The 18,415-nt window shown below is 42.3% G+C and overlaps 1 protein-coding gene across 5 annotated transcripts; it reads left to right on the forward strand.

The window, feature by feature from the left end:
• The first annotated feature begins 739 nt into the window (after positions 1–739).
• bsnd (barttin CLCNK type accessory subunit beta) lies at positions 740–18,337 on the forward strand. 5 transcript variants are annotated; one of them, XR_011521378.1, is made up of 5 exons: positions 740–1,675; positions 1,845–2,146; positions 9,956–13,359; positions 13,430–13,506; positions 13,988–15,828. XR_011521378.1 is itself a non-coding variant. In XM_070554048.1 (4 exons), the coding sequence occupies exon 4, from the start codon at positions 17,083–17,085 to the stop codon at positions 18,085–18,087; it is 1,005 nt and encodes a 334-aa protein (XP_070410149.1). In that variant the 5' UTR covers positions 10,112–12,941; positions 13,133–13,359; positions 13,430–13,506; positions 13,988–17,082; the 3' UTR covers positions 18,088–18,337. The 5 variants fall into 5 exon arrangements, 4 of the variants coding, with proteins under 4 accessions (XP_070410149.1, XP_070410150.1, XP_070410148.1 ...); XM_070554048.1 differs by lacking the exons at positions 740–1,675; positions 1,845–2,146 and having other exon boundaries at positions 10,112–12,941; positions 13,133–13,359; positions 13,988–18,337; XM_070554049.1 differs by lacking the exons at positions 740–1,675; positions 1,845–2,146 and having other exon boundaries at positions 10,112–12,124; positions 12,820–13,359; positions 13,988–18,337.
• Positions 18,338–18,415: the final 78 nt, after the last annotated feature.

The following is an 18,415-nucleotide window of genomic DNA, read 5'->3' on the forward strand; positions in this document are numbered from 1 at the left end:
GGTCCATTGTGACCTACATATTGACCTACATAGTGACCGGTCATCTACAGAAACAAGTCAACTATCTAGGTTGATTTTCTATTCTATCTTCTAACACCCAGAAGATTCTCCAGTGCTTGTTGACATTCCATGAAGACAAGATTGTCAAACTGGGTCTCCAAACAAAAGCTGTCCTCTTATCTCAGACTGCCGGATTCCACACTCTGAATAAGAAGTGAACTTTACAACTCATACGTTAAATAATCATTACATAATTATATGGTTGAATGAACCAAATATTCTATGAAATGTTTCAATAATCTGTGCCCAATTCAGTGAAGTTGAAATGAATATTGTTTTTCCAATGATACATTTATATCATGATCAGTACTGTTTGATTTAACAAGGTAATCATTATCTACACTCGTACACGATGTTCATTAGATGCAAATTAAGGTTAAGGCCATCTCACATAAAGTTTAAAGATTCTTTATCCACAGAATTAGAACCGCACCCACAACACACATTACATCACCGCATACACACTCCATCACATATCGTTATTCATAGCTTGTCATGTATTATCATTAGTTTAGAAAAGAATAAAATTCATTTTAACTATATACTTGACTCTGCCTGAATTACTACGAAGTGTGTTTATAGTCCCTGAACAAGCAAAGAATCCTAAACTCTTCTGGTTAAACATTCAAAGATCACTCAGGTTGATATTTCACATTTATATGGAATCATCACATCTTACTGGTCATAATTAACTATGCAGTATAGTTACGCTGTAAAGTGTGACGCCACAATCCCATACATACAATATAAACTTACAAATACTAGATACTGGAGATTCCTCACCTCGATTTTATTTTGGTGGGCTTTCATTTTTTCATTTCCGAGTAAACTGAATATTTAGTTAGAAACCACCACGTTTTATTTAGATTTCATTATTTAGGTTATATCGCAACGGCTCCCTGTTTATTTTATTCATTGTTAATAATAATGTTAACAGCACATTAAAGGCAGCTTTTAGCACCCCACCCATAAAGACCACGGCTGCTGAACAAGGCAACAAACGAAAGACTGGTTGATCTGGCTTCTTCAGCCACCGCTTTTATTATGTTTTATAGCTGGGTGGTGTTGCCTCCCGCCCCTCAGCTGGGCTCAAATTCATCTTTTCATCTCCAGGAGGAAGGAATCAGCTCATCTTTAACTGCGACCATAACTCAGCGCGAGCAGCTTTCCCAAACAGAGGCACAGTGACCGCGTTCAGAGCGCGAGGACGCCCTGCCCCTCGGGTCCTCGTCACCGAGAGCCTTCCTCGTTATAAAAAATGAAAATACGTCCTCTGCAGCTGCTGTGCCCAGATGAAAGCCCTCACTGCAACACCAACTCCTGTCTGGCAGGATTCTGAGCCGTAATCTGCCGCTGCCGCCGGGCCGGACATGAGTTTAGTGCGGGTGGAGAAGCGGCAGCGGGGCGCAGCATGAGGGAGGCGCGCCGCGCCGCGGCGGGCTGGCAGGAAACTCGCACCGACTCGGAGTGACTGCCTTTCCCAGATTTTTCCAGGAATCGGGAAGACATCGTGCGGGCATCGCAGGCCAGGGAGGGTCCGCTCAAGTTGAGATAAGAAGGAAAAGAGTAATGATCAAGCTTCAAGCAGCAGCTCCTCAGCACGAGTTCCTGTCAGGTATGGAGGATCATCAGAGCCAGAGTAATTATACGTGTTGCACATTTCTCTTCTAAAGTCAGGTACTCTGGTGTGTGTGTGTGTGTGTGAGTGTGTGTGTGTGTGTGTGTGTGTGTGTGTGTGTGTGTGTGTGTGTGTGTGTGTGTGTGTGTGTGTGTGTGTGTGACAGGAGGAAACAAGTCCCTGGGAGGCTGGAGACCCTGAGATGACGGTCCATCACTGCACACTGCTTTGCCTGGGCGTCCTGCTGCTGACGGCTGGCATCATCATGGCTCTTTACTTTGACGGTCCCGCAGCGCCGTTATTTATGCTGGGGATCTTTCTGGGCCTAGGGGGTTTGTGTCTGGTGGTTGCGGGAGTTTGCGTGGCCCTGAAGAACCTTCAGGTGACTGTCCCAGTCCCAGGTCACTTCCTTTTGCACCCCCGCACGGGAACGCGCTTCAACCCGCAGCAGGCCCTAGCCATACAAAGGTACACAAGTCCAACACCTACAACTAACCGTCTAAGCTGAACACTACTGGTGAAACAAGTTATTAAGTATTAGCATGACATTTGTTTGGCTGCTTGTGATTGATGAGATACAGACGCACGAGTAGAAATCACACCACAGACTCAGAGTTGTACAAAATAACCTTGCAGGTTGCGTCAGCATGTTAATGGGCTTGTAGTCAGCAGGTATGAGGGACATGGTCCTCGTCTTAAATTACAGTTAGTATGCTAAGATGCCCTGAATCGGCTTGCAGCTCAGAGAAAAGACAAACTGAATCTGAAAAGGAGACAGAAGGAGGCGTGCGCAGAAAAATCACAACTCCAGTTGTGATGCACTAAAGCTGATCATAAAAATGGTGAACCCACAGGAAAGCCCTGACACAGAGAACAATGTAAACAAACCAGCTGAGAGTTTTCAGGCTTCCCTTAAAACTCTCACACGAGCAGACAGATACCAGACTAGGTCATCCAGTGGTCTATTTTTAAACAGATCTCTGGAGAAGATCACATCATATTATTTATAAATCACAACCTAACAAAGGCCAGTGAGGCACTCAGGAAAACTCAAATCTTCTAAAAGTAGGTCAGAGAGGAAAAAAGCAGGCATGTGGTGGAGTCCTGCACGGATTGTTGGAGGAGATAAAATCTAGGATCATTCTGCTCTTTGTTGAAGAGAGGTGCCAAGAACACGACTTCATTAGTGTGGATGAATGAATGAATGAATGAATGACTTTATTTATAGAGCACATTTCCTGTACGACAACAACTCAATGTGCTTAACAGTAAAAGAGACTAAATAAAAGAAACAATTATAAAATATGTACACCCTTAAAAACAATCAGTGTTTACATGTTAAAATATACACATGAAACTAAAATCTACACATTCAAACATACACACACACACACACACACACACACACACACACGCACACAAACATCTATACACGTATTTGCACATGCATCCATGCACAGCCATAAAACATAACTGTAAGTGCTTATTTATGAATAAAACTATGTCTATGAAATGAGGAAATAAATTAGAAATGAAACAACCTAGCCATATGTTTGTTGAAATAAAAAGGTTTTTAATTTCTCCTAAAAATATTTGTTGTAGCTGCTTCCCTCTTCTCTAAAGGCAGAGTATTCCAGATCTTAGGTGCATAGACGCTGAAGGCAGCCTCCCCTGACTTAGAACGTGTATGCGGTATCACCAGATTGCCCGGATCTGCAGACCGGAGTGGTCTGACCGGTGTATAAGGTACTAGCATGTCTGTAATATGTTGTGGTGCGTGGCCATTGAGAGCTTTTTATACAAGCAGTAGGATTTTAAAATCAATTCGTTTTTCAACTGGTAGCCAGTGCAGAGATCTTAAAAGAGGAGTAATGTGTTCAGAATTCTTTGTACCAGTCAGAACACGAGCAGCCGCATTCTGAATCAGCTGCAATCTGTAAATAGCGTACTGAGGAAGGGCAATTAAAAGACCATTACAACAATCGAGCTTGCTGGTTATGAATGCATGGATTAGCTTTTCGAGGTCAGTTCTTGAGACAAAATGTTTGATTTTAGAAATGTTACGTAAATGAAAAAATGCTATTTTAGTTGTATGATTAATGTGTTTTTTAAAATTCAGGTCTAAAAATACACCCAAGTTTCGTGTTTCATTTTTACATTTAAGAGACAGAGAGGCGAGAAAGTCTACCACTGTCTGTCTCTGTGCGTTCGGACCAAATACCAGAATTTCTGTCTTGTCTTGATTCAATTGTAAGAAATTTTCAGACATCCAGGCATCCATATCCTTCATACATTCTATAAGAGAGTGAAGAGGAGCTGTATTACCAGAAGACAATGACATATAGAACTGCAGGTCATCTGCAATAGCGACCAAGGATAGAACCTTGAGGAACACCACAAGTAACCACTAATTTTTTGGAGTTAAACCCCCCAACGGACATAAATGCCTGCCTATCTCTAATGTATGTTTGGAACCTACTAAGAACTGGACCGGAGAAACCAACCCAGTGTTCTAGCCTCTCTAACAAAATGTCATGATCAACTGTATCAAATGCAGCACTAAGGTCCAGAAGGACAAGAACAGTTACTTTGCCAGAGTCCGTGCTTATGTGTAGGTCATTAACAACCTTAATGAGAGCTGTCTCTGTGCTGTGGTCACTGCGAAAGCCAGACTGGTAAGTATCAAAGATGTTATTTGATGTAAGGTAACGATTGATCTGAATAAAAACTGCTTTCTCCAGAAGTTTACTAAGAAACGGTAAGTTTGAGATCGGTCTATAATTGGAGAACGCAGTTGGATCAAGGCCACTCTTTTTTAGCAAGGGTTTAATGACGGCTATTTTTAGTGCGCTGGGAAACATTCCTGATTGAAGTGACAAATTAATGATTTCCAAAACATCAGATTTGACACGGGAAAATATTTTTAAAAAAGATTGTTGGAATAGGATCCAGGCAGCAAGTGGACGATTTGAGTTGTTTAATCAGGATATCTAGTGCTTTACCATTTAAAAGCTCAAAATGAGTCATAGTACAGAGTGCGGTACTGGACTGCTGTTGTACGAGGTCATAATTGGATCTGGAAATATTCTGCCTAATGTTCACAATTTTACTGTTAAAGATGCAAATTCCTCACATTTTGCTAAAGATGACATCTCAGCAGGAAGACCAGAAGGAGGATTTATAATCTTATTGAATGTAGTAAAAAGGACTTTACTATTGTTAATATTTTCATTTATAATTTTAGAAAAGAAGTCAATTCTGCTTCTTTTCATTCGTTGTACTCATAGAGTTGGTCCCTGCAATTATCATAATGAATTTGAAGTTTAGATTTCCTCCACCGCCGATATTTCCTCCTTAAGGCTCGGATTTCGAGCCCTTTCCTCCATGAGGGTTTGTGTTGTTGTATGCGTCGAGTTTGAAAGGGTGCAACTTGATCCATTACATTTTCCAATTTTAAGTTAAAATTCATCACTGTTTGCGATCTTGTAGAGGCAGGCAATTTATATATAATTTCCTTAAAGTTTTCTATTGTGCTATTGTCTATAAAACGTTTTCTGGCTTCCTGAGGGTTATGCAGCTTGTGAGGAACAGCTAAAACATTAAAAAATAAACAGTAATGGTCAGACATAGCCATATCTATAATTGCAGGAGCAGTAACATTAAGACAATTCGGTATAACTAAATCTAAAGTGTGACCTTTGTTGTGAGTAGGCCCACATACATGCTGAGTTAAACTGAAGGCATCAAGGATGCTAAAAAGTTGTCTCACTTCTGGGGCCTCCTGTTTATCCACATGAATATTAAAATCACCGAAAATAAGTAACTGCTCAAAATCTATAGAAACCTTCGATAGTAATTCAGATAATTCCTCATAAAACTCACACTTTGTTTTTGGAGGACGATAAACTGTTATTATCAGTATTGGATTCTTGCATTGAACGGATAAAGCAAGATATTCAAATGATAAGAATTTGCCTAAATTAATGTTTTTGCAGCCATAAGAGTCAGAGAAAACAACAGCCACCTCCCTTTTTACCTGATCTGGTGGTGTGAATAAAATTAAAGTTATGAGGCACAGTCTCATTGAGCACAGCGGTTCCAGTTTGCTCTGACCAAGTTTCAGTCAAAAACATAAATTCCACAGAATGAGTGGTTATTAGGTCGTTTACAATCAAAGACTTATTAGTTATTGATCTGACATTAAGTAAGGACATCTTGATGTAATTTTGTTTTGGTCTAGTAGGCAGAGTCCGAACCAAATGTACATTGTTTAGATTCCTGCGATTCACTGTAGAATTGCTGTGATTAGGCCTATGGGTAATAATAACAGGTATCAGTGATGCATACTGATAATCACTAATATGGAGCGGACTCACTGAACATCCAGATTTCTATTGGATGAGGTTAATGTAAATTCTATATTCTTGTCAGGATACGAGACCCTAGTGAGTTTGGATGAACCCCATCAGTTTTAAAAAGATATGAGCGATTAAAAAAGGCCATAAAGTTGTCCACGGACAGAATGCCAAGTTTACAGCGGTAGCCCTTCAGCCATGTGTGAAGCTGAAGAGCACGAGTGAACTTGACGTCTCTGAAGCTGGGGCAAGTAAAGGGCCAGAGATAATGAGTCGCCGATCTGATTGAAGAAAAGTGTCAATAATGCACTTAAAATCAGATTTGAGTATCTCTGACTGCATATTCCTCAGGTCGTTGTGGCCGATGTGTGGAATGTAGATGTTCCTGCCTTCAGACCAAACTCTCACTGATGGGTATTACAACCTTTATTATACATTGTATTATCACATCTAGTATGTTAAAATGTTTGTAAAGTTAAGACAAAAGAAAGGGGATTTCAAATATCTAGAATAATACCCCATCCACTTCTTACTCTCCCATCGAACCACCTTCCTCCCAATCATGGTCCTTCTCTACTCCTCTCATTCAGGAAAACATGACACCAACTTCATGCCCTGTTGATATTCTTCCACCACTTTGTTTCTTAAGACTTTTGACCTAGTTGGCCCATTGTGGATTTTATTAATCTATCGCCAATCTGGCTCTGTACCTTCTGTTTTCAAACATGCAGCTGTTGAACCTGTCCTTAAAAACCCAGTTTGGCGTCCTCTCAGCCTAAAACAATTTCTCTATAATTATAGAAAAGGTTGTGGTAGATCAACTGATTACTTTTCTGGAATTACACAATAGTTTTGATAAATTCCAGTCTGGTTTTCGTAAAAAGCATTCAACAGAAACAGCTTTGCTTAAAGTTTCCAGTGACATCATGATGGCTGCAGACAACGGGGAATTCACAGTGTTGGTATTGTTAGATCTTTCTTCAGCTTTTGACACCGCTGATCACAGCACCTTAACTAAGAGACCATGACTCGGTGGAGATCTCTGGAACGGTTCTAGACTGGTTTATATCGTACCTTTCTAACAGAAGATACAGTATCTGTATAAACCAAATCATGTCAGATTCTACCGATCTGTTCTGTGGGATACCCCAAGGCTCTGTTTTGGGGTCACTGCTGTTTCTACTGTACATACACCCTCTTGGACAGAAAATTGATTATTTTCATAATGTCTCTTATCACCTATATGCAGATGACATTCAGCTGTACTGCTCCTTTAAGCCTGCCGCACAAGAGAGCAAACTGCTGAGCCAACAGTCGTTGGAGGCCATTTGCTCAGCAGACACTGAGTGTGCCTCACTGTGTGTGCCTAATTTTAGCTGAGTTTTCTGCCTCATGAGACAATGAGGTGAAAATCAAACTGATTTGATATTTTTCGCCTCACCATGTGCACCCAGCGTGAGCTTCCGGCTGAACTGAACTATTCTAGTGGCCAATCAAAGCGCGTTCTCCTCTCACATGATTCAAAGTTGTATTCAGATGCAGCCCCCTGTCTGCATGTCGGAAAAATAAACAAAATTGTACCTTGCAAATTGATGGGCCCACTTTTTCCTTTACCCCCTCGAAGGATTTAGGATCCAGGCGGCGATACTGTCAGAAGGGTTCTGGGTCTTCAAGGCGCATCTCTTGGAGTAGATTGGCATAAACTCTTTGCCTGGCACCTCTTTGCCACCATACCCATACTTTCCTAATTTTGAAATTACGCTGGCTGCGACGCCTCATCAACAATAAAAGTAGAAGCATTTCCTCCATTTCCAGCTCAGTCTTTTGTTTATTGTCTGATATTCAGAAAGGGGACTGCCATCTTGGAATCATGTGAGCGGAGAACGTGCTTTTGTTGATCTTTGTGAAGCACTATGTGATTTTTCTTTCTGTAATGAGTGCTATATATATATATATATATATATATATATATATATATATAACATACAGCTTACCATTAACACTTTCACATGACAGTTGTCTCTCGAGTTCAAAGCCAAAACCTCTGCTAACAAAAGCAAACAGTCGTCTCACATTTACCCAAAAACATCTTATGATCCCCAAAATTTCTGGTAGACTATTCTGTGTCCCAATGAGCCAAAAGGTGGTAAGCCATTCTAAATATGTAAATATATAGTCTGGCTATGACTCATGGACAGAGCTCGGTCATGGAAGGCTCTACGGCTGTCTTTCAAACTGTCTCCGCAATCAGACAGCACTATTAGAGTAAATAACTACATAACACATTAACCAATACAGAAACCATTCAATGAGGCAGTCTGCCATGTTCCATTGAAGAAGAGGAAGATGAAGTAGGTACATTCTTTTTCAAAATAAATCACTGAAGTACCTCTATCTGCTCATATCTCAAAGAAAGGCTCAAGTCTAATCGTTCAGAATTAACGTCAACGCTGTTCCAAACGAGCACTGTTCTAGAGGCGACGACATTTTAGTAGTTTTTTTCTTTGTTGCAAATGTGGTGCTAAGACTGCCCAACGTCTCTCTGCAAATAGAGAGCTGCCATTGGGCTAGACCTAAAGGCTGATTCATGCTTCTCCGTCTGCATCAGTGCGGAGACATGCAACGCCATTATCCGTTCTTGCGTAGGGCCCCGGCAAGCACGCAAGTTTGTACGGAGTTGAGCCCACTTTTTTAAACATCCGTCGAACGAGGCGGAGAACGCAAGCTTGTGATTGGTCAGGGCACCGCTGTCATCTACACCGCCACCAATGCGCCCTCAAAAACATAAAGAGAGCTGAGGATAACTAGCGGCAGACGGAGAAGTTTGAAGAATACCTCGTGAAAAAACTCTAAATTATGAACGTTTAATTCTCCCGTGACTGGAGGAGTGAAAAGATGCGCAGCAAGCATTTTATTTGTGGACGGAAATGAAGGAAACGTGGGTTTAGAGGTGGGGAGCGCATGAAGAGGTGGAGAAGAATGAGAGACAAATATGTCCGTGTTAAAAGTCTCTTATACACACAAAAAACACAACATAAATACACTATCTTGGACCGGATACATGAAAGGATACCACAGAACAGCGCTACGCCCTCTGCTGTCCTGGTGGGGAATTGCTTTGCAACACTCTCCAGGAGACGGAGAAGTATGAGAGCAAAACACTTCCGTCAATCCGTGCACGTCTGTCCCTTGTGGAGCTGACGGAGGAGCATGAACCAGGCTTTAGGCTACAATGGAGCATGACTAGGCCAACCTGCAGAGCAAGATCTTTAGCTACTCTACAGTGTGTCTAGATATTCTAGGCAAGTGTAGATCTTCACCTGGGGTCAAACTAGCTCTGGATTTCAGAAACAGAACATCCATTCATCTGTCAAACATGGTGGTGGTAGTGTGATGGTCTGGAGCTGCTTCGCTGCTTCAGGATCAGGACCTCTTGCACTAATTGGTGGAACCATTAATTCTGCTCTAGCAGGAAATCCTGAAGGAGAATGTCTGACCTTTGACCTTAAACAGGACATTTCAATGTAACAGAATCAAACAATTAGTGGGACAAAACCGCTTCACAGTGATGTGAGCAATCATTAGCAGTTAGCATTTAGCTCCCCATATGCTATCAAGTTTAGTGGTCAGTTATCTGGATTACCCTTTTCCTAAATAAATGGAATCACGATTTGAAAACAGCTTTTTATACGTACTCAGGTTGCTTTTGTTTGGTGATGTAAAACCTTTATGTATGACAAAAATGCAAAAACAGAAAACTCCTGAGAAGTGTAACGTAGAAGTTACTAAGGATTTAAATACTAGTAGTGAAAGTCTGATTATGTTTCTGAAGTCTGATAAAAGTGTTTACATGTGAACACTATAGTAAAGTTACTGCACACTAACCTCTGTTCTTATGACCTTTCCAAAATTGTTTCATCAGGAGGTTGGATCGAATTCGTAGGGAGATGTCAGCGGATTCTGTCATCAGGACACCGGAGCCAGAACCTCCCCTGCCATCCACCCCCCCTCCCTGGACCATGGAGCCCCCTCCATCCTATGACATGGTGATGAAGAGCCAGGAGAACAGTCAGCAGCTTTAACCTCTGATGGACATCTTAGATTCACTTCAGTGCCTGTCATGGGTTCGTAGTGAGACCTGCATGGGCCCGTGGATGAACTCACTACAGCCTGTTCCTTTTTTTGTGCCTTATGACCAAAGCTGTGGGACAGTGCAACAATCAGGGTCCCATTCTGAGGAAAATACTAAATAAACTACAAAGCCATTTAATAATAAAACACTATTTGTTTTGTTAAGTTTTATATCTGCCACTTTTTATCTGAAATGATCATCTGAATGCTCTTAAGTGATGAAGTTTGATTTTGTAAGTGTGTGACATACTTCTGAAAACACACGAGCTTGTGTTTATATCAAGGCTTCAACTGACAAACATGCTGACACCATTCATCCTGCCATCTTTGGAATTCATGCATTCATTCAGGACCACAAGGTGCTGAGGTCTGCTACAGCGACCACCGGGTAAAGGTTCCTATAGCTGGTCACTGGGTCAACACACACACACACACACACACGCGCGATTAATTCAAACCCAATAGTTAAGCAGACGTTGGTGTTGTTGGATGGTGGAAGGAGACCGCAGAAAGACCACACACGCACAGAAAGGCCCGCAAAGACAAGATCAGAACCACCATTAAACACCTGGTTGGTTAATTATTGCACAGCCATTCTTACTATTAGCCCCCCAGCAACAGGAAATAGTCATTTTAGAAAAGGAAAGGATGGATTTTATAGTTTTGTTAAAAAAATAAAAATAAAAACATGTTTCTTGTAAAAGGCTATTACACACAAGGCTGGTGCACCTGGTGACAAATGGAGATTTGTCACTAATAACAGTAAAAGGAAATATTAAGTGGGCTGAATTTAAATGTGGTGGGTAAGCTGGACTTGAACTACCAATCGTCTGATATCGCTTTACTTTCTGATCTAAAGAAATAAACTATTCACATTTTTACGTGTGCTGGTGTTTAGCACCTTCTGCCCTAAATGATGTGTAACATTAGTCAAAAACACCAGAAACTGTAAATGTAATTCTAAATTGCCTAAGATGTCCAGTAAAGAACATCGCTATTAGCTGCTTGGTAGTGGCTCAAAAACATGTGTGGCTCTGCTGCCGTAAACATTTATGACATTATTTCCAGGAGCAGAGGTTCCTGTGAATCGTGGTCCACTTTGCTGCAGTAACACACACTTGCTGCTTCAGACAGCCGTCACGTTTTCAGATTGTTCAGCAGTTGTGTTCTGTGGAAATCTCATCCGAGCCTAACCGTAACGTTTATCACATTACCAACACGGTGTGCCAACACAAAGGGATTTCCTGCTATTCTGAGGAAGCCAGTCCAGTAAAGTAATTCTCTTGGTGTTCACTTTCAAACACAAAGGTTTGTTTTTGCTTTAGCAGACAACAACAAATCAATCCCTGTTTTCTGTCAGGATTGTTAAATCTGCGCTCCAACAAGACATAAAAGCTAAGAAGGAAACTGTTTATGTAAGTGGTTATGTGTGGGCCTATAGTCAGATCCAACCAATCAAACGGTTCATTTCTCTAAGTGTTACTTTATTTAGTCTAATTTGATGAGATGAGTCATTAAGTAAAATTAAATCTAAACCCCAGTTTTTCTAATCAATACTTTAACAGAACTATGAAGGACCTTTGTGTTTATTTGTTGTAATGATACGTGGCAATAATTAACCCCTCTGCATCTCCTTCATTTATCCCGGTCTCTTTTCAGGTCAGACGCACGCTGCTCATTTTTACTGATGAGCTCTGCGGGACTTCTACAGAACTGCAGGTCCAGTTCTTCCACGTCTGATCTCTCAGTGCAGTCTGATCCCGTCTTACCTTCTCATCACAGATGAGACTCCACCTACAGATTGACTTCTCCAAACTGAGGCTGATCGTGGAGCGACCTAGAAATTAATTATTCAAACCCTTCCTCAGAAATCTACTTGAACGACATTTCCTGTTCACCAGAATGCTGCAGCTGGAAGGCACCCTGATACAGACGGAGCTGCACGATGAAACATGTCAATGTCAGGAAAAAACGCGTTCAAACGTTTCACTACTTTTGCATGTCACACACACACACACACACACACACACACACACACACACACACACACACACACACACACACACACACACACACACACGAGTTTTTATGGGTTTGTGTGGACTACGTTTTCTGAGTTGTTTGTGTGGACCCTGACTTCCACTATAGCCAGAATGGTGCAAAAATTATGTTTAACTCTAGGTGGGACAAAGGAAGCTTCCTCTAGGACTTTGATTGTGTGGACCGGGTAAATGTCCACACAATGGTGAATGTCCACACAATTTTGGTCTCCCGTCAGGGGTTGGTCCACACAAACCCATAAAGACAAGTGCACACACACACACACACACACACACACACACACACACACACACACACACACACACACACACACACACACACACACACACACACACACACACACACACACACACACACACACACACTCTCTCTTCTGTTTGTGCTTGTGCAGAACAGCTTTACAGCACTAATGCAATGCGTTGTGTGTGTTAGTATCCTCTGCTGGAGCACAGTGTCTGAATAACAGAACAACGATGTTTACCTCTCTGCTTTGTATCCCCTCTTTGCAGCATGCACACTGTTTATTCTAACATTCTTATAAACTTCAACCAATAAAAGGTTTTCTGAAGCCGTTACTGCATGTTTATGTAAAAGGAGGTGAGTCCCAGGAGCCGTGGAAAAGTCCACCAACCAGACGAACATGGACGGTCAGCTGATCCGAAGCTCGTAGGTGAGATTCCTTTTTGCCAGCAGCCTGAAGCAAGGTGACTTATCAGGTACACACACACACACACACACACACACACACACACACACACACACACCCACCCCACGTGCACACACACACACACACACAGATTTCTACCTGACCTGAGCAGGGTGACTGCAGGCTATAATGAGCAACAGAGTGGAACGTATTTCTTCACCTTCAAGCCCCGGTACACAGCAGAGTAAAGCCTTCCCTCAGACTCAGGTTCTCAGGTGCACACTCCTGGCTCAGCGGTGGCAGTCGTGATGATGGTGGAGGGAAAACCGTACAGATACGGGCTGATCGTGGCCGGCCTGTGTGTGGTGGCGGTCGGCCTCTTCATCATGGTGCAGGAGAGGCCACACGTCTATGTCACCATGTGTGTTCTGGGAGCCACCATGGTGTGTGTTGGGACTGCGTGGAGCCTCTGCCAGTGCTATCCCAAGGTAGATTCAGAGTGTGTGGCACAAAAAGTGTTTCAGGAGCAGATTTGGTAACAAAACGCGTGTTTGTCAGGTCATTGTGATGCCTGTGCCTGAGAGGGAGAGCCTGGAGGATTTAGTGTGTTCTACTGCTGAAGCTAAAGATGAAAGGTACTGTCTCACACACACACACACACACACACACACACACACAGTACTGTTCCTGTTATTTAGGTCTTCCTGATTCCCCATGGTCCATCTGCCTATCTGAGACTGCTGAGTGTCCATCATCTAATCTGAACACGGTGACAGCAGCAGTGTGAATAGAGAAGTGAGGATTGCTTTGAAATCATATTACAATCTCCACTTCATGGAAAGAGCTTCTCGAGTGGATTTAATGGGAAATCTAAAAAAACGATAATGTGACCGAGGACGGTTAGATTAGCTGGTACCACGAACACAGAAAACTGTTAACAAAGACGTTGTCCCTGATCCTGGGCCTGTCCGTAATTAAACAAGAGCTCAGCAGCCTGATAAAGATGTGCACACTCAGCAAAGATCTACTTCAGAGGCAAATAAGAAAGTAAGAAAATGGGACACAACGCTCAAACTGAGCTTCTATTTCTGTCTCTTCCTTTCTGGATCATTTCAGGCACACGGAAGCTTCGTTGGGTTTGTCGGGCAGCAGGGTTGTTCTTCCTGAGGTTGTGAAGAGTCAGTGTCGCAGCTGCCCCGCACTGCATCTGGTCTGAGGAACAGACAACCTGATCTGAGTAAACTTCATGCAAAACACCCCAGAACACTGGACTGCACTCAGGAAAGAAAGGAGATCTGATGATGTCATCATGTATTAAATCACCTGATGAGAGAAAGGGGTAACAATGATTTACGTAGGATTCACAGAAGATGGCGCTGTTCACAGCGACGTATAAAGATGCGAGTCGCTACATCAGAACCTTCAACCTGAAATGATTTACATGAAGACAGTTTCCACATTAAACTACATGTGTGTGTGTGGCTGGGGGGTCTGAAAGGAGATAGGCTGAAGCATGAGTTTTAAAACGGGGTGGATCCTACAGTTCCTATGATGGTGAGCTCTCCTCACCACAAACACGTTTAGTCTACAGGACTGAATGATCGAGTAGACGATGGGAGATAAATGAATTGGGTTCATTTGGTGACTATTAGATAGAAATTTGATTCTTATCCTAATTAGGCCAGACATTAAGCATTACTATGATTCTACTGTGACAAAGAATATTTCTACAATAACACTTGGTGCTGTTAGTAATGAATGTATTTCTGAAATTGTTCCCCAAAGAAATGAAAAAATCCATAAATGAATGAAACGAGTTCCCACTCGAGGAGGGATCACGTTCAATGGTTAGGATTTTAGTGTCGACCAACAGAGGAGTGATTGTGATTTTCTTCCACAATCAAGCAACAGAATTATGTCCACAGAGAAGTTAACGAACACTTGTAGTCAACGAGACCCAGTGGGTGAGCCGTAATGAGAGAGAGAGAGATCAGACCAGCTCATGAAAGAGGTCTGGTGACCTCCCTCTAACCCTGAACGAGCCAAGCTTCCTGTCACCTCTTTATAGATTTCTGTAATCTGGTCTGATCGTTTCCCCCCGAGAGACAAAAAGGAATAAATAAATAAATAAACAGACTGGTGTTGTGGGTTGCGTTAGGTTGAAGAGACTGGATCACTGATGCCAACAAGATAAAAATAGCTCCTACTGATGTAGGGCTACAGAAAAAACACAGTCTGATGCTAACTCGTTAGCATGGCGTAAAGTTGCTCCTGTTTTTGTTGCAGAACTCCTGACATTAAGTTCCTTCATGATCCGTAGCTGCTGAGACTTGTCTTGTGTAAAAGCACAAAGGAAACACTTCCGATTGATAGAATAGCAGCCAACTTCTCATTATAGGCGCAATTGTGTCAAAATAATCAAAGTAATAAGTTAGTTAAAAACTAAATAGTTTATTGTCTTTTTGGGAGGATTTGGACAGAACTCAGGGCTGTCCCAGTACTGGTACTTTGTGGAGAAACAGTCTTGTACCCAAGCTTTGTTGGGTATTTTTATAATTTTACCTTTTTGAGGCCTAAAAGATGCCCAATTTGTGTTATTAACACATCATGAATCTCTAGGGTTATGGAGGTTAAATATTACCCAACATTTTGGTGGAGAATGCGGGTATGCAGAGCTGGTGAGCCGAAGGCTAGAGCAGAGTGGGGGTTGGGTTTCCGCCCAGCTCTCGCATGACGATTCATGGACATTACAAATAATAATAATCTACTCTCTCTCTCTCTGTGTCGTCCTTTAAGGTACTATGGGATAAATGAAAAATTACCTATCAAGCTTTGAAAATGTTCTCAGTGTGAACAAAGTTTTCTCTGTGCCTGATTCTGCCGCACGTTGAACCTGAAATTAAGATGAACCGTGTGACTTTTGTCCAACTCAGTGGAATAAAAATAGATTTACTGAATGGATCGAGTTTGGTGTGTGAACTTAAAGCAGGATTATGGCCATATCCACCAAGGCCTTCCGCAGATGTTCCTGCAGGAATACCTGGTGTCAGTGCAGTCACGTTTGGTGGTGTTCATGAACAAGATCTCAGCCGTGGAGAAGGAGGCTGTCTGCTTTGGTAGCCTAAGGGTCTCATCTTCATCACATGACCTTCAGTGTGATCTTGGGTGCAGCAGAAGTTGAAACGGCTCAAAAGCTCTTACTGCAGGTTGAAGCCCTACCTGAAACCTTGTTGGATTCAGCCATGAACAATATGATTTGGGGCTATGTTTTAAGTGGTGCTAAACGTGTATGAGGCCAGGCCCATGGCAGGTTGGGAGTGAGTTTCTGCCTCCAGCAGAGACGTTTTAGTATCTTGGTGTCTCGTTCACAATCACAGGAAGAGGCGGGAGATGATTGTCACAACGAGGGCACGTTCCAATCCGTTGTGGTAAAGAAGGAGCTGAGTTGAAGGCACAACTCTTGATTTATTAGTTCGTCTACCTTTCAAACCTCAGCTGAGGTCATGAAATTTGGATCACGATCAAAAGACAAGAGCCTGGACACATGATGCTTCTATAGGCTCACTGGGTTATGAGGGGGAGGTTGGAAATGTGCTGCCGCTGCTGCTGCATATCACCATGAATTAGCATTAGCCATCATAATAAATTTCTGTGAAAGTGGCTGTAATAAAACAGATGCACCTGTGACCTGAAATGATAATAGGTCTGATTTTATGCCCGTTTTCATGACTGTCGTTAATTCTGCTTTTAAAGTAAAACGTACATGTGTGAAATGCTGCAACAGCGAGAACACCTCAGCCTCGCAGCTGTTGTTTCCTTTTCTTGAACCAACATTAAAACTCACTCTGGAAACAGACCCAGCAGACAACGTGAGTTCAAACATTAACAACATACAGGTGCTGGCCAGTAAATTAGAATATCATCAAAAGGTTGAAAATATTTCAGTAATTCCATTCAAAACGTGAAACTTGTACATTATATTCATGCAATGCACACAGACCAATGTATTTCCAATGTTCATTACATTTAAATTTGATATTCATAAGTGACAACTAATGAAAACTCCAAATTTGGTATCTCAAAAAATTAGAATATTCTGAAAAGGCTGAATATAGAAGACACCTGCTGCCACTCTAATCAGCTGATTTACTCAAAACACCTGCAAAGGCCTTTAAAAGGTCCCTCAGTCTTGTTTTGAAGGCACCACAATCATGGGGAAGACTTCTGACTTAACAGCTGTCCAAAAGACAATCATTGACACCTTGCACAAGGAGGGCAAGACACAAAAGGTGATTGCTAAAGAAGCTGGCTGTTCGCAGAGCTCTGTGTCCAAGCACATTAACAGACAGGCGAAGGGACGGAAAAAATGTGGTAGAAAAAAGTGTACAAGCTCTAGGGATAACCGCACCCTGCAGAGAATTGTGACGACAAACCCATTCAAAAATGTGGGGGAGATCCACAAAGAGTGGACTGCAGCTGGAGTCAGCGCTTCAAGAACCACCACGAGGAGACTCATGAAAGACATGGGATTCAGGTGTCGCATTCCGTGTGTCAAGCCACTCTTGAACAAGAAACAGCGCAAGAAGCGTCTCGCCTGGGCCAAGGACAAAAAGGACTGGACTGATGCTGAGTGGTCCAAAGTTATGTTTTCTGATGAAAGCAAGTTCTGCATTTCCTTTGGAAATCAAGGACCCAGAGTCTGGAGGAAGAGCGGAGAAGCACAGAATCCACGTTGCATGAGGTCCAGTGTAAAGTTTCCACCGTCAGTGATGGTGTGGGGTGCCATGTCATCTGCCGGTGTTGGCCCACTCTGTTTCCTGAGGTCCAGGGTCAATGCAGCCGTCTACCAGGAAGTTTTAGAGCACTTCATGCTTCCTGCTGCTGACCAACTTTATGGGGATGCAGACTTCACCTTTCAACAGGACTTGGCACCTGCACACAGTGCCAAAACCACCAGCACCTGGTTCAAGGACCATGGTATCCCTGTCCTTGATTGGCCAGCAAACTCGCCTGACCTTAACCCCATAGAAAATCTATGGGGTATTGTGAAGCGGAGGATGCAATACGCTAGACCCAACAATGCAGAGGAGCTGAAGACGACTATCAGAGCAACCTGGGCTCTCATAACACCTGAGCAGTGCCACAGACTGATCGAGTCCATGCCACGCCGCATTACTGCAGTTATTGAGGCAAAAGGAGCCCCGACTAAGTATTGAGTGCTATACATGCACATTCTTTTCATGTTCATTCTTTTCAGTTGGCCAACATTAGAGAAACAAACATTTTTTCATTGGCCTTTAGAATATTCTAATTTTCTGAGATACCAGATTTGATGTTTTCATTGGTTGTCACCTATAAATATCAAAATTAAACGTAATAAACATCGGAAATACATTGGTCTGTGTGCATTGCATGAATATAATGTACAAGTTTCACGTTTTGAATGGAATTACTGAAATATTTTCAACCTTTTGATGATATTCTAATTTACTGGCCAGCACCTCTATAGTTCACATTAACGCACGTGCACAAACATCAGTAAGA

Source organism: Nothobranchius furzeri, chromosome 8, assembly GCF_043380555.1.
Source record: "Nothobranchius furzeri strain GRZ-AD chromosome 8, NfurGRZ-RIMD1, whole genome shotgun sequence".
Classification (NCBI taxonomy): domain Eukaryota; kingdom Metazoa; phylum Chordata; class Actinopteri; order Cyprinodontiformes; family Nothobranchiidae; genus Nothobranchius; species Nothobranchius furzeri.

Excerpts from the sequence above, each read along its gene's own strand:
- bsnd (XM_070554047.1), top strand. The coding sequence starts at position 17,083 with ATGGGGAAGACTTCTGACTTAACAGCTGTCCAAAAGACAATCATTGAC.